We start from the raw sequence: 12,821 nt of genomic DNA on the forward strand, positions 1-12,821 counted from the left end.
TAAATGAAAAAATTACATTAGGTGCTCATGCGGGTACAGCATAAGGTGTGCGACATAACTTTCATCTCTCCCTATATATATAAAAGTCTGTAGCCCTCATAGGCATAGTTGAGTTGATCCCCAGGTGGTAGATTACCATAAAAGAGCAAGATTGAATCCCCAGGGAACAATTCCTTGGGGAATAAAACCTCTCCCACCTAAAATGACGTTGCTCGATCATCATAATTTACCTCCTTTTCAAATGCCTTGAAGGGGGTGAGCGTATTAGTTTTTGCTACAAAATATATAAGTTTGCACCTCCCAGATCATGGTGCCACAGTAAGGTGCTCAAGCAATTTTTCAAGTAATCTATAGTTTAAATCTTAATTATGATATATTGCAGGATATTTTTCTTTAATGAGATGAAAATTTTAACTATTAGATAAGGAGTCGTTCAACTTCCAAATTTATTTGATTGACGAACCAAATGGCCTAGAGAAAGGTCGTCCATCTCCGATTAAATCCAAGGTCAAGATACCTTGAGTACTATAGATAGATAATTCTAAATCCTGTTTAAAAAATAAATAACAAAAATATATATTTGGTGCTCAGGTAGAAACATAATCTCAAGCTAAGTAGGGTGAAAAAAAACATAAAATAGTATTGTTTCACAGAGAAAAGGCATAATGCGTCTAGGATTTCAAAAATATTTAGCACATAATTATATTTTAATGACGGCATTTTGCTCACATATATCTTATATCTCTCTGCGAGTAGAGTTGCACACTTGGTCTTCTTAGAGCACATTGGTATATTTTGGCTTATAAATATTCATTTACGTAAAATAATTTTATGTAAATATACAAAATATAAGTGTAAGGGATGTGTATGAGTTTCTAGGACCTTAGGAGTATATTGGCGGTTTCCCACTGATCTTGTCTGAAAGTAGGAAGGTAGAAAATAGGGAATATGGTGGATTCATAGATCGACTGTAGATCTCACTTTACTCTGCAAAACAAGTAATGTCAATATCGAGCCAGGGAAGGGGTCCCCGGCATTGGTCCTCCGACGCTCAAGTCAGTCACCAGAAGTGTAGAAAGAAAGCAGAGCAACAATAACATAGACGCAAATAATGAATAACGCGTACCTCCACCGGTGATGGACCCCCTTTATATAGAGCCCTGATAGGCGACATGCACACTCCTCGAGGCATGGACACGTTCTCCAATATGTCGCATGAAAGGGTCTATCAAGAAAATACCTCTGACATCATACCTTAACAGGGGATGCATATCACTGACAAGACAGTAGAAGCTTCTGTCGTACGATCCGTCTGTCGACCATGCCTCGTGTCAGCGGCACTGGCTCACAAAAAGAAGTTGAGATATATGGTCGTGGTCCTGTTGCTTAGCCAAGTGGGGTAGCCGCTCTGCTGGGTCTCCTCTGCTCTATCGGCCTCAATTGCTCTTCCCTGAGGTGACTGAGTAGTAATATATCCTCCCCTATTCGGACAAGCTATCCGGTCTCGTAAGCGTCTTGTTGCTCCACACTAACGTCAGATTATTTTATCATATTATCCCGAGTTGGACCGGTGGTCTGCTCGGGCATGTCTCCCGCCGGTTGGGCACTAATGCCCCGACCGACCGTTGCAACTGTCCTCCGTTCGGCCCTTTACCACTCTGGTGTTTACCACCTTAACTTTGACCTCCACCTTAACTTGAGCAGTGGCCTCGAAAAATCTCGCTTATAAAGTTGATCCTCGATCAGCATAAATCGTCCGACCCTCTTTTTCAATAGACGAGCTTATTCTTGATTGGACGGGGTGTTACCTGATCGAAGGAATTCAATCAGTGGTGTTCTCCAATCGCTCGAAAAGGAGATTTCCTCCATCCGATCGATGTGTGACACCAATGAGACATGCTCGATCGGCTGGCTTATCCCGACCAGAGATAATGAACTAGCTAACTTATCTAGTTCGTCTGTTGCCTAGTTGTCTGATTGGGGAATCTTCTATATAATGACTTCTTAGAAATTTGCCTTCAACTTTTCGAAGGCTTCTACATATAGCTTGAGTCGGGAGCTGCTTATTTCAAACGTCCCTGATTGCTATTAGGCGGCTAGCTGGGAGTTCGAGTAGATAAGGATTTTTGTAGTTCCGACGTGTCGAGCTGCCTATAGGTCGGCTATCAAGGCTTCGTACTTGACTTCATTATTCGTCACCCGATAATTTAGCCGAATGGACAGCTGCATCCGGTCCTCCCGGGGTGAAACCAACAGAATGTCGATCCCACTGCCTTGCCAAGTGGATGAGCCATCGACTTAAATTTTCCAAGTTGCATCTGGCTCGGTATTCTGGACTTCAATGATGAAATCAACTAAGGCATGAGCTTTTATCGCCGTTCGAGGTTGATATTGAATGTCGAACTCACTCAGCTCGATTGTCCACTTGATCAGTCGCCCAGACGCCTTAGGGTTAAGAAGGACCCTTTCCAGGGCACTGTTGGTCATAACGACGATCAGATGCTCTAGGAAGTACGGGCGGAATCTCCGAGCGGCTAGCACCAATAAGTATGCTAATTTTTTAAGACAGATGTAATGGGATTCTACATCTTTCAATATATGACTAAAAAATACACGGGTTGTTGTTCGTGGTCGTTCTACTTTACCAATGCCGAGTCAATCGCATACTCGGTGGATGACAGATAGATTCAAAGCGGCTCGCCAGCGCTCAGCTTGGCCAATATAGGCAAGGAGTTGAGATATTCCTTAAGCTCTTCTAGCGCCTTGAGGCATTCTGCATCCCATTGGAATTTTGTCGCTCAACGCAACACCTTGAAGAACGAATGACTCTTGTCGGATGACTGGGAGATTAACCTTGATAGCACGGTGATTCGTCCGGCCAGCCATTGGACCTCCTTCAAGTTGCGAGATGAGGGCATATCTTGTAGTGCCTTCACCTTGCTTGGATTCTCCTCGATGCCCCGTTCGGTGATGATGTATCCAAGGATGCGACCACTCTTTGTGTCGAATAGATATTTTTTCGGGTTCAGTTTTATCCCATATGCCCTTAAGGTTTGGCATATTTCTTCAATATCTGCACAAAGATCAGCAACTCGGAGGGTTTTTATTAATATGTCATTAGCATATATCTCCATGTTACGACCGATCTACCGACTGAACACTTTATTCATTGGCCTCTGGTAGGTAGCACCGGCATTCTTCAATCTGAATGGCATAATGTTGTAGAAATATGTTCCGTCGGTCGTGTTCCAATGCGAGCGGTACTTGGTGGTATCCTTGGTGCATATCAAGCATGCAGATCAGCTTGCAGCCTGCCGTAGAATGCACTATATGATCGATCCTGGGTAGCCGATAGAAATCCTTCGGACATGCCTTATCCATCGTGGAAGTCGATGCAGACCCTCCACTTGTTGCCCGGCTTAGAGACCAGCACAACATTAGTGAGCTAGCTCAGAAATTGGACTTCCCAGATGTGTCCGGCCTCCAGCAATTTTTCGATCTCCGCTCGGATGATCAAGTTCTGCTCCACGCTGAAGTCTCTCTTTTTCTGCTTCACGGACCTAGCGTCCGGTCGGACCTAAAGCTCATGCTGAGTCATGATCGACGAAATCCTAGGGAGCTCATATGTCGACTAGGTGAACACGTCATGATTTTATCTGAGGCAGGCAACCAGCTTTGCCTTCTTCTCGCTTTCCAGGTCGATGACGACAAAGGTAGTTACCTCCAACCGGCTTGGGTGAATCTGCACTTCCTCCTTTTCATCATAGACCAGCGTAGGAGGTTTCTCTGTGATAGCGTTCACCTCCAAGCGTGGGTTCTTCCGAGCGGTCCTTACTTCAGATTTGACCATCTCGACATAGCATCGCTAAACGGCCAACTAGTTGCCTTTGACTTCGCCTACCTTGTCGTCCACCGAAAATTTGATCTTTTGTAAGAAGGTGAAGACCATTGCTCGAAACTCACTGAGTACTGGTCAGCCCAGTATGATGTTGTAGGGTTACGACTCATCCACCACAATAAAATTTATGGTCCTTGTCCTCTTTAGCCGCTCCTTCCCGAGCGAGGCGGCCAGGCAGACTTGGCTGATCGGCAACACTTTGTTTCCTGTGAATCCGTAGAGTTGAGTCATCATGGGCAGCAAATCGTTCCGGTCGATTTGCAGCTGATCGAACGTCTTCTTGAATATGATATTCACCGAGCTCTCTATGTCAACAAAGGTTCGATGAATAACATAGTTAGCGATTACCGCTCGGATGATCAGCACATTGTCATGAGGGATCTCCACTCCCTCTAAATCTTTCGAGCCAAAACTGATCTCGGGTCCTTCGGCCTTCTCCTTGCTATAGCCAACGACATGGATCTCGAGTCACCGAGCATGTAACTTCCTCGCCCGATTGGAATCGTCGTCGGTCGGCCCACCGACGATCATTCCTATTTCTCCCCGAGCGGCGTTACTCCTGTTCTCCTCCTCTCGAGATGAAGGTCTGCTCCACTCGGCAGAGGCTCGGGCAGGACTCTGATTGTGCCCCCTCTGAGATTGATGAGGGTGTAGTTCATCCACCGTCCTTTCTTCCTCCCTTCTCCCGGCTAATCAACATCTGTGTCGCCGATCAGGAGATGGGGATCGACGGTGATATCCCTGCGGAGCCGACCTGCTAGCTATTGGCGTCAGGTCGTAGCAGTCCCGTGTGTTGTGCGTCGCTGACTGTTGAAAGGAACAGAACATTGGCATCCACACTTTACCTTTTGCAGTCTTTGGGCGACCGGTCGTTACATGCTGCACAACATGCATCTTGGGTTCATTGTGTGGCTACGCTCCCCCCGACCGAGTCCCCTTGGGAGGCTGATGGATACTTGACGATAGCCACTTAAGCGTTGCTGTGGGTTCGACCGACACCTCCCTTCTTCTGGTCGCTTAAGCTTCTTCCACGTTTATGTATTCTATGGCCTTCCTTTGCAAGTGGTTGAAGTCCCTCGGTGGCTTCTGAATGAGCGATATGAAGAACTCCCCTTCGGTGAGCCCTTGGGTGAAGGCGTTCACCAATACATCTGAGGAGACCGTTGGGATGTCCATTGCCACCTGATTAAAGTGTTGGATGTAGGCCTTCAATGCTTCCCTGGGTCCTTGCTTCAATGAGAATAAGTTTACGCTCATCTTCTGGTGGCGATGGCTGCTAGCAAAATGATGTAGAAATGTCGCTGGGAAGTCCTTGAAGTTGTGGATGAAGCCGATTGGCAACCTCTTGAACTAACGTTGCGTTGATCCAGAGAGGGTGGTGAGGAAGACCCGACACTTCACCCCGTCGGTGTACTGGTGAAGTGTGACCGCATTGTCAAATTTGGTCAGATGGTCATCTAGGTCGATAGTTTCGTTGTATTCTTCGATCGCCAGCGAAGTGTAGTGCCGAGGCAGGGGATCATTCAGAATCCCTTGCGAAAATTATTGATTAATTCGTTGGGGTGAATTGTAGTCCCTTGGTGCCTTTCCTTTCCTTATGTCCCGAGCAGGCGCATCATTTGAGGAAGATCTCTGATCCTTGTCCGCTCGGCCCCGTTCTTCCGATGGAGTCCTAAACAACGCTCGATGGAAGGGGGATGGGAGCATTGAGCACTTCTCCATACATACCAGTCGACTTCTTGTTCTTCCCTTGAGCGGATATTTGGTTCGCTCAGCCTTCATGCTTAGCTGGTCGGTCAGTGGCTGATGCTATGAGTTCCTACGCTTGGCGCTCAGGCAACGCTTGTTGTTGCTGTTGCTCCACTATTTTTGTCACTCGGGCTTGTATCAGTATGTTGAGTTTCTCTTGCGTCAACGTCGCCGTTGTGAATCGTCCAGCGTCCTCTATCTTTTCGTTTGGATGCAGGCTATGTTCCCACAAACGACGCTAAAATGATCCTATTCAAAAGTGGGAAGGTGGAAAGCTGGGGATGTGGCGAATTTGATGACCGACTGTAGACCTCGCTCCACTCTGCAAAATAAGTAACGTTGGTGTCGAGCCAGGGAAGGAGTCCCCGACGTTAGCCCCCCGACGTTAGCCCTCTAACGCTTAAGTCAGTCACCAAAAGTGTAGAAGGAAAGCGGAGCAACAGTAACGTAGGCGCAAACAGTGAATAACGCGTACCTCTGCCGATGATAGACCCCCCTTTATATAGAGCCCTGGTGGGCAATGTGTACGCTCCTGGCATGAGCATGCTCTCCACTATGTTCGATGAAGGGGTCTGTCAGAAAAGTACCTCTGACACCATACCTTAATAGGGCATGCATATCCTTGACAAGATAATAGAAGTTTCCGCTGTACGATCCGCTTGTCGACCATGCCTCGTGTCAGCGACACTAACTCCCAAAAAGATGTTGAGATATATGACAGTGGTCCTGTTGCTTAACCAAGCGGGATAGCTGCTCGGCCGGGACTCCTTTGTTCCATCCATGACCAGGTCTCGCTACTTGGCCTAACGGAGTAGCCGCTCGGCCCGAACTCCTCGGCTTTGTCGGCCTTGCTCTTCCCTGCAGTGACTGAGTAGTAACATGTCTTCCCCTGTTCAGACAAGCCATCTAATCTCCTAAGAGTCCTACTGCTCCACACTAAACGTCAGATTATTTTATCATATTATCCCGAGCTGGATGGGTGGTCCGCTCGGGTATGTCTCCTGCCAGTCGGGCACTGAATGCCCTGACCGGCCGTTGCAACTATTTTCCGTTCGGCCCTTGGCTACCCTAATGTTGATCACCTTAACCTTGATTTCCACCTTGACAGTTGATCCTGTGTCAAGTGGGCTTTCCTATATTACTGCATCACCTATAATTGTAACAAAAGTTGATTATATTTATCTTTTTTTAATTATACCAAGGATTAATAAGTTAATTTATAGTTAACCGTTAAATAAATATCTTTTTTAGATTATATCAAGGATTAATAAGTTAATTTATAGTTAACCATTAAATAAATAGAGGATGGGAAGATTTTTTTCTAAGGACATGCGTGCGTACGTTAAAGATGGTTAAAACACTGATCCTTATCCAATGTAAATTACAGACATTTTTAGAAAGGCCATTAAGGTGAAATTATTGTTCACATTAATAGATTATAGATCCAGAGAGACTAAATGACATTTGCAGGAAGTTAAAAACACACCTGTAGAGAGAAAAAACCGACATTTACACTTATCTTAGATTAGGATTTGAAAAAGAAAAAGCTAGTGCGGCGGCGAGATTACAATATGCAAAGTAGATATCCTCACCTTAATCTGCCCTTTTCTAGAGGCATAGCGCGAGATGGTCGATCATTTGAGCATCTCTACACGTGAAGACATCCGAGCAATACACCTGTAGTTCCTAATATCATGATGTTCATACTTAATTTTAAATATCCATCCATAATATCATTAATTGAAAACTATTTTTTAATCTCTTCCTCAATACATAAGGTTGTAAATAAGTCGAACCAATTCAAAATTTGGGGTACTCAAACTTATTTGATAAGGTAACTAAGTTGAGTCGAACCGAGTTTAAAATAAATCAAGTTTTTAAAATGATTGTTCAAATATGACTTGATTTATTTTTTATAAGCTTAAGCTTATTTGAAACTTATCTTAGACTTGGTTCATTTACATGTAATTAAACTCTTAATTTAAGTTTGACTTGAGCTTGGTTCGAATTTGACTTGAGTTTGGTTCGAGTTTGATTCATTTAGATACTTTCAAACTTTCAATTCAAGTTTATTTGATTGTTTGATTGGTTATTGAGCTTCATAATTTAAATTTATTTATTTTATTTTATTATTTATTTAGCATATTGAAAAAAATTTTATTAATGAATATAGTTCGTGAATATTGTTCATGATATTATTCATAAATATAAACAAGCTAAACATATATATTCAAACTTATTTATTTAGTGTTTAAAATTATTTATTTAATTAATCTTTTATATATTAAAAAAAAAAATAAATTCTTATTAAACCGAATACTAGATTTATTCCTAAACAACTAATTCATTTATAGTCCTATGATGCATCCTATTTAATTTAAATATGAGCCCTGATATTTAATTTAGTTTCATTTTCCAATTGCCACGTCAACTCTCCTCTTAAACCTCACAACTCTTATTTATTTGTCTCTATACCACCACCTTTACCCTCGATAGAGTAGATATATAGTAATTAAATGAATTGGTAGGCTTACACACCTAAAGCGCTCGACCACGTGATAATGTATGATAAATAAAAGAAAGTATTCTTTTGATCACTTTATTAATTTTATAGTAAAAACTAATTTTGATCACCTTATTAATTTTATAATAAAAAATAATTATATTTATTTTAGACGTTTCTCATCATTATTGTTATCAACTCTTTTGATGTTCCAATGGCTCCAAAAACACAACAATTTGTGAGGCAAGTCATAAAGATGACTTTTATTAGCTTTGGTTATGCTGATTCCTAGGTCCAAGCGTGAGTTCATTGATTCACTAATGAACCAACCGAGCTTTTTACTTTTCTAAGGGCATGGGATGCCTAAATCTTTAAATCCAGGTCTAAAGTCAAGGATCAAATTAAAAAGCACAAGCTTTGAAGGGAAATGGAAACTGCCAGTGTACTGCCCACATGGGCTTGCACCAGAAAGTATATTTAATATAGTAGAAACCTCGCAACGTATAAAACCTAATCCATGCCCTTTTCAAGGATTAGACTCTGTCAATTAAAGGCATTTTCAATTATTAAATCTCTAAATAATTTTTTTTTAACCCTCAATGTACTGCACCAATATTACATAAATTTTTTTTAAAATCTACTAGTTTATTTTACAACGAAAAAACCTCTTTACAATTTTTTTAATGAATTTTACATTATAAATCATATATCTCTCTATATTACAATTCATAAATCACAATATAATACTATTTTATTATTAATTACAAGCTCAATTTTTAAGAAAAAAATATATATTTAAATTTTTAATATTGCTCTTGAACTACCAACTTCGAATCTTATCTTTAGGTTCAAATTCTTTTATTGAGATTTTTTTATTCAGTATATCTAAACGGTTAGAATCTGACTAACTAAAAAATTAATTAGATATTATTAATGTTATATAATAAATTACTAATTAGCCCTTAATTAAAGGGCTGAATGGAAATATGGACTATGGGAATCATAATGGCCCTTAATTTTCAAAAACTATCTCTCTATATTCAACCCTTCTTGTTTTTAGACCTAAACAATTTTGAAAAATATATTTTACCTCATTAATATAAGTTATCTACAACCACCACTAATTTATCAATTTAAGAGCAAAATTTAAAACTAAAGCGATTTTTAAAAAATCAAACATTTTTATTTTGAGCTTAAATAGAATAAAAAGTTTGGATTCATTTTAATTTAGTTAGATTTAAATTGATAAAATCCCTTAATGTCAATTTCAAAGACACAGATTTTTATGATGAAATTTTTCATATAAAAATACAGAGCTCCACATGCAATTTTTTTAAAAAAAATCCCACTTTGCGATATTATGTCATGGCAAAAATCATAATGGTATCCATATTTATCATCATCATTAAAGACCAAGATTTTTGTAATTTTTTTTAACAAAAAAAACTGGATACCTACTATGTTTTTCTTTAAAAAAAATCTCTTTTCATACAATGCAATGCATTTAATCAATGCATACCATCTTAGAAAAAAAAATATGAAAATTATTACAAATCCCTCTCAAACCTTGGATGTGAACTAATGATCTCAGCATTCTCAAATAATCTTTTGGGCATATTGATGCATGAATTGAATGAATGGTGTCCTCCACTCTTGTCCCATTGCCATAGATAAAGTCTGAAGCTTCCAAGTCTGCCTGTTCTCCCACCCAGAACAAATGCACAAAGCATGTTCTCCTCTTTCCAGTTCCATCGATCGACGTTACAAATTCCTTGCCCTTCTAGTGATTGAGAAAAGATGGAATTGAGATATTGAAGGAGTGAAAGCTCAGAATTTAGTACCTGTGAGTTCTGCTACTGGCAATGGCATTGGCTGCCCCCTCTCTGCTTGCCCTCTTCCTTGCCGTCGCTGGGCTCGCCGCCCCCGCTGCCGCCACCTCTGCTTCACAGGTGGGTCTTAACTATGGCCGCGTCGCCGACAATATCCCTCCTCCCGAGGCCGTCCCCGCCATTGTCGCTTCCATAGGCGTCGGCCGCGTCCGCATCTACGACGCGGATTCCCGCGTCCTCCACGCCTTCGCTAACACCGGGATCGAGGTCGTCGTCGGCCTCCCCGACCAATGCCTCGCCTCGATGGCGGCCGATCCAAACGAGGCCCTTGCGTGGGTGCGGCCAAACATCCAAGCCTACCTCCCGGCCACCAAGATCGCCGCCGTGATTGTTGGCAACGAAGTTCTCACCAACGCCAATGACACCGGCTACGCATTGGCCCGCTGCCTCGTCCCTGCCATGGAGAACATCCACTCGGCCCTTGCGTCCCTTGGCCTCGATGGCACCGTCGCCGTCACCACCTCCCACTCCCTCGCAGTCCTCGCCGTTCCCTCTTATCCGCCTTCCGCCACCGTGTTTCGGCGCGAACTCCTCCCCTTCATCTGCCCGCTCATCGAGTTCCACGCTCGCACCGGCTCCCCGTTCTTCGTCAACGCCTACCCGTACTTCGCCTACGAGCAGGAGAGCTCCCAAGTGGCGCTAGGGTACGCCCGCCTCGATCCAGGCGCCGCCAGCGTCACCGACCCCGGATCTGGCCTTTGCTACACCAACCTACTTTACGCCCAAATCGACGCCGTGTACCACGCGATCGCAGCGGCCGGGGCCGACGGTGCGAAGCGAGTGATGGTGTGGATTTCAGAAACAGGCTGGCCGTCCGCGGGCGATCCCAATGAGATTGGGGCAACGCCGGAGAACGCAGGCAAGTACAACTCTAACCTGATGAAGCTGGTGGCGGCGAACAAGGGAACGCCGCTGATGCCTGGGACGCCGCTCCGGGCCTACATCTTCGCGCTCTTCAACGAGGACCAGAAGCCAGGGCCGACCTCGGAGCGGAACTACGGTCTGTTCAAAGCCGACGGCACCCCCGCCTACCATCTCGACATCACGGTGCCGCCGCAGAACGACACCTCCTCCGGCGGAGGTCCCGGCGATGGCTCGACATCGGCGCCCGACGGCGGATCTTCTGGATACTTCAGCATCTCCTCCGCAGCGGTAAGTTGTAATTGCATAAAGATAATTATTGCAATTTCCCCCCTTTTATCTTTAATATCCACGCTATCGCTATGCTTAAAACAGGAGATGCGATCGCATTGGCAACGAAACTTGAAGGTTTTCACATTGGCAATCCTCGCAGTCGTCGTCTTCAATTAGCGATCAAAGAGTATCAATTCTTCCAGATGATTTTCTAATATTTGATCGTTATTGCCTCGGTAAGTTTTTAAGGAGGCCAATAATACTCTCTACTGTGGAGCTTCTTTTTTCCCCTTTTTTTTTCTTCTTTCAGTTTAGGAGCATTTTTCTCAAATGCCGGGAGCTGAAATGGCTGAAGCTGAAAGTTGTCATTGCTTAATCCCGTTTCAATCTTAGAGACAATCTCCAATCACATTCCATTTGGCCTTCGTAGTTACAAAAAAAGGGAATGTCAGACAAAAAACTACATCCTGATACATTTCGCGATAAATTGATTGATAGAAACCCACCCCCTAAATAACCAAGGACAATCCCAAACCGAACTTCTCCCAACCCACAGCTACACTTTAATATTGTGTTGATCGCTGCCCTCCGCGAGCAAGAACGATTCATGTGAACGACAATAGCGTCCATGCTATATAGTCTTCCTTGATATTCTTCTTCTATGCTCGTTTTCTAGGTGTTTAGTTTTCTTGGGGAACTAGTGCTAAAAAATACAGTATGAGAAATCTAACAAAGATTTAAACCATCAAAAGCAAATAAGATATACTTGTTACTCATATTAAAAACTTACCGTACCTATGAAATAAAGGCAAGTTCGCAAACTATGATTACATAATGTTAGAAAAATGTGAATAGAAAAAAAGCGTAGAATAAAGTATATTTTATTAAGCATGAATTTTTAGTGCTACGTTGGTAGTTGCATGACAATGAGATCAATTGATAATACATCATAAGCATTCAGTTGTGAATATATATATGGGGGAGTCTCTCTCACGCGGATATGTGTAGGGGATACAAATTAGGATTTGGATTGTATTGAACCAAAAATAATTCATGTGTGAGCATGACTTATACATGTCGAATGTCAGACCGGTCAAGATAAAATTTATCCAAGTACATTAATGGAGAATCTATAACCGTCCGAGTGAAATGATTGACCATTTACTATAGTGAAAGTATGAAGCTTCTATATGGGCAGAAAAGCAAATGCAAGAGAACGAGCACTTCATCCACCTTTGTCCCCCTCGGTTCTTCTTCTCTACTGAGCAAAATGCATGACAGTCTACCAGTGATAACGATCGGCTACAAACTCAATTTGTCAAGACCAACCCGTGTTTTGTAGTGATCACAGCTTGTCGTTGTATCTTAGGAGACAGACGTCCATAAAGATGATGAATCTGTTTTACAGAAATTGCATCGAACACAAACCTTGGCTTTTCCTTTTCCCAATCGGGCGACCCATTCAGTCTCGGCCTCTTGACTTAGTGTTTGGCGACCTGCTCGTCACCTCAGCCCACTCGGGGTACTTAGTGTATGTCCGCGTAGGCCGGCTGGAGGGGGGAAGGGGTGAATATCCCTGAAATTAAAATTGATAATCTCAAGTTAACTTACTTTAGTAGGGACACAATATTAGTTAAACAAAATAACT

At 42.8% G+C, this 12,821-nt stretch overlaps 1 protein-coding gene and 1 long non-coding RNA gene across 2 annotated transcripts; one reads left to right on the plus strand and one right to left on the minus strand.

The window, feature by feature from the left end:
- Window positions 1–9,627: 9,627 nt before the first annotated feature.
- On the minus strand, window positions 9,628–10,126 carry LOC121967605. Its single transcript, XR_006107810.1, has 2 exons — window positions 9,992–10,126; window positions 9,628–9,927 (listed from the first exon to the last, which is right to left on the minus strand). It is a non-coding gene; the product is annotated as an uncharacterized LOC121967605 (long non-coding RNA).
- LOC121967604 (glucan endo-1,3-beta-glucosidase 10-like) lies at window positions 9,923–11,584 on the plus strand. The gene is made up of 2 exons (XM_042517932.1): window positions 9,923–11,191; window positions 11,276–11,584. Exons 1-2 carry the CDS (start codon window positions 10,013–10,015, stop codon window positions 11,348–11,350), a joined length of 1,254 nt encoding a protein of 417 aa, XP_042373866.1. The 5' UTR covers window positions 9,923–10,012; the 3' UTR covers window positions 11,351–11,584.
- Window positions 11,585–12,821: the final 1,237 nt, after the last annotated feature.

Source organism: Zingiber officinale, chromosome 3B (assembly GCF_018446385.1).
Source record: "Zingiber officinale cultivar Zhangliang chromosome 3B, Zo_v1.1, whole genome shotgun sequence".
Classification (NCBI taxonomy): domain Eukaryota; kingdom Viridiplantae; phylum Streptophyta; class Magnoliopsida; order Zingiberales; family Zingiberaceae; genus Zingiber; species Zingiber officinale.

Bases quoted from the DNA above. Each gene is read 5' to 3' on its own strand.
- LOC121967604 (XM_042517932.1), top strand. From the start codon at position 10,013: ATGGCATTGGCTGCCCCCTCTCTGCTTGCCCTCTTCCTTGCCGTCGCT. The intron at 11,192-11,275 runs GTAAGTTGTAAT...TGCTTAAAACAG, and splicing joins TCAGCATCTCCTCCGCAGCG to GAGATGCGATCGCATTGGCA.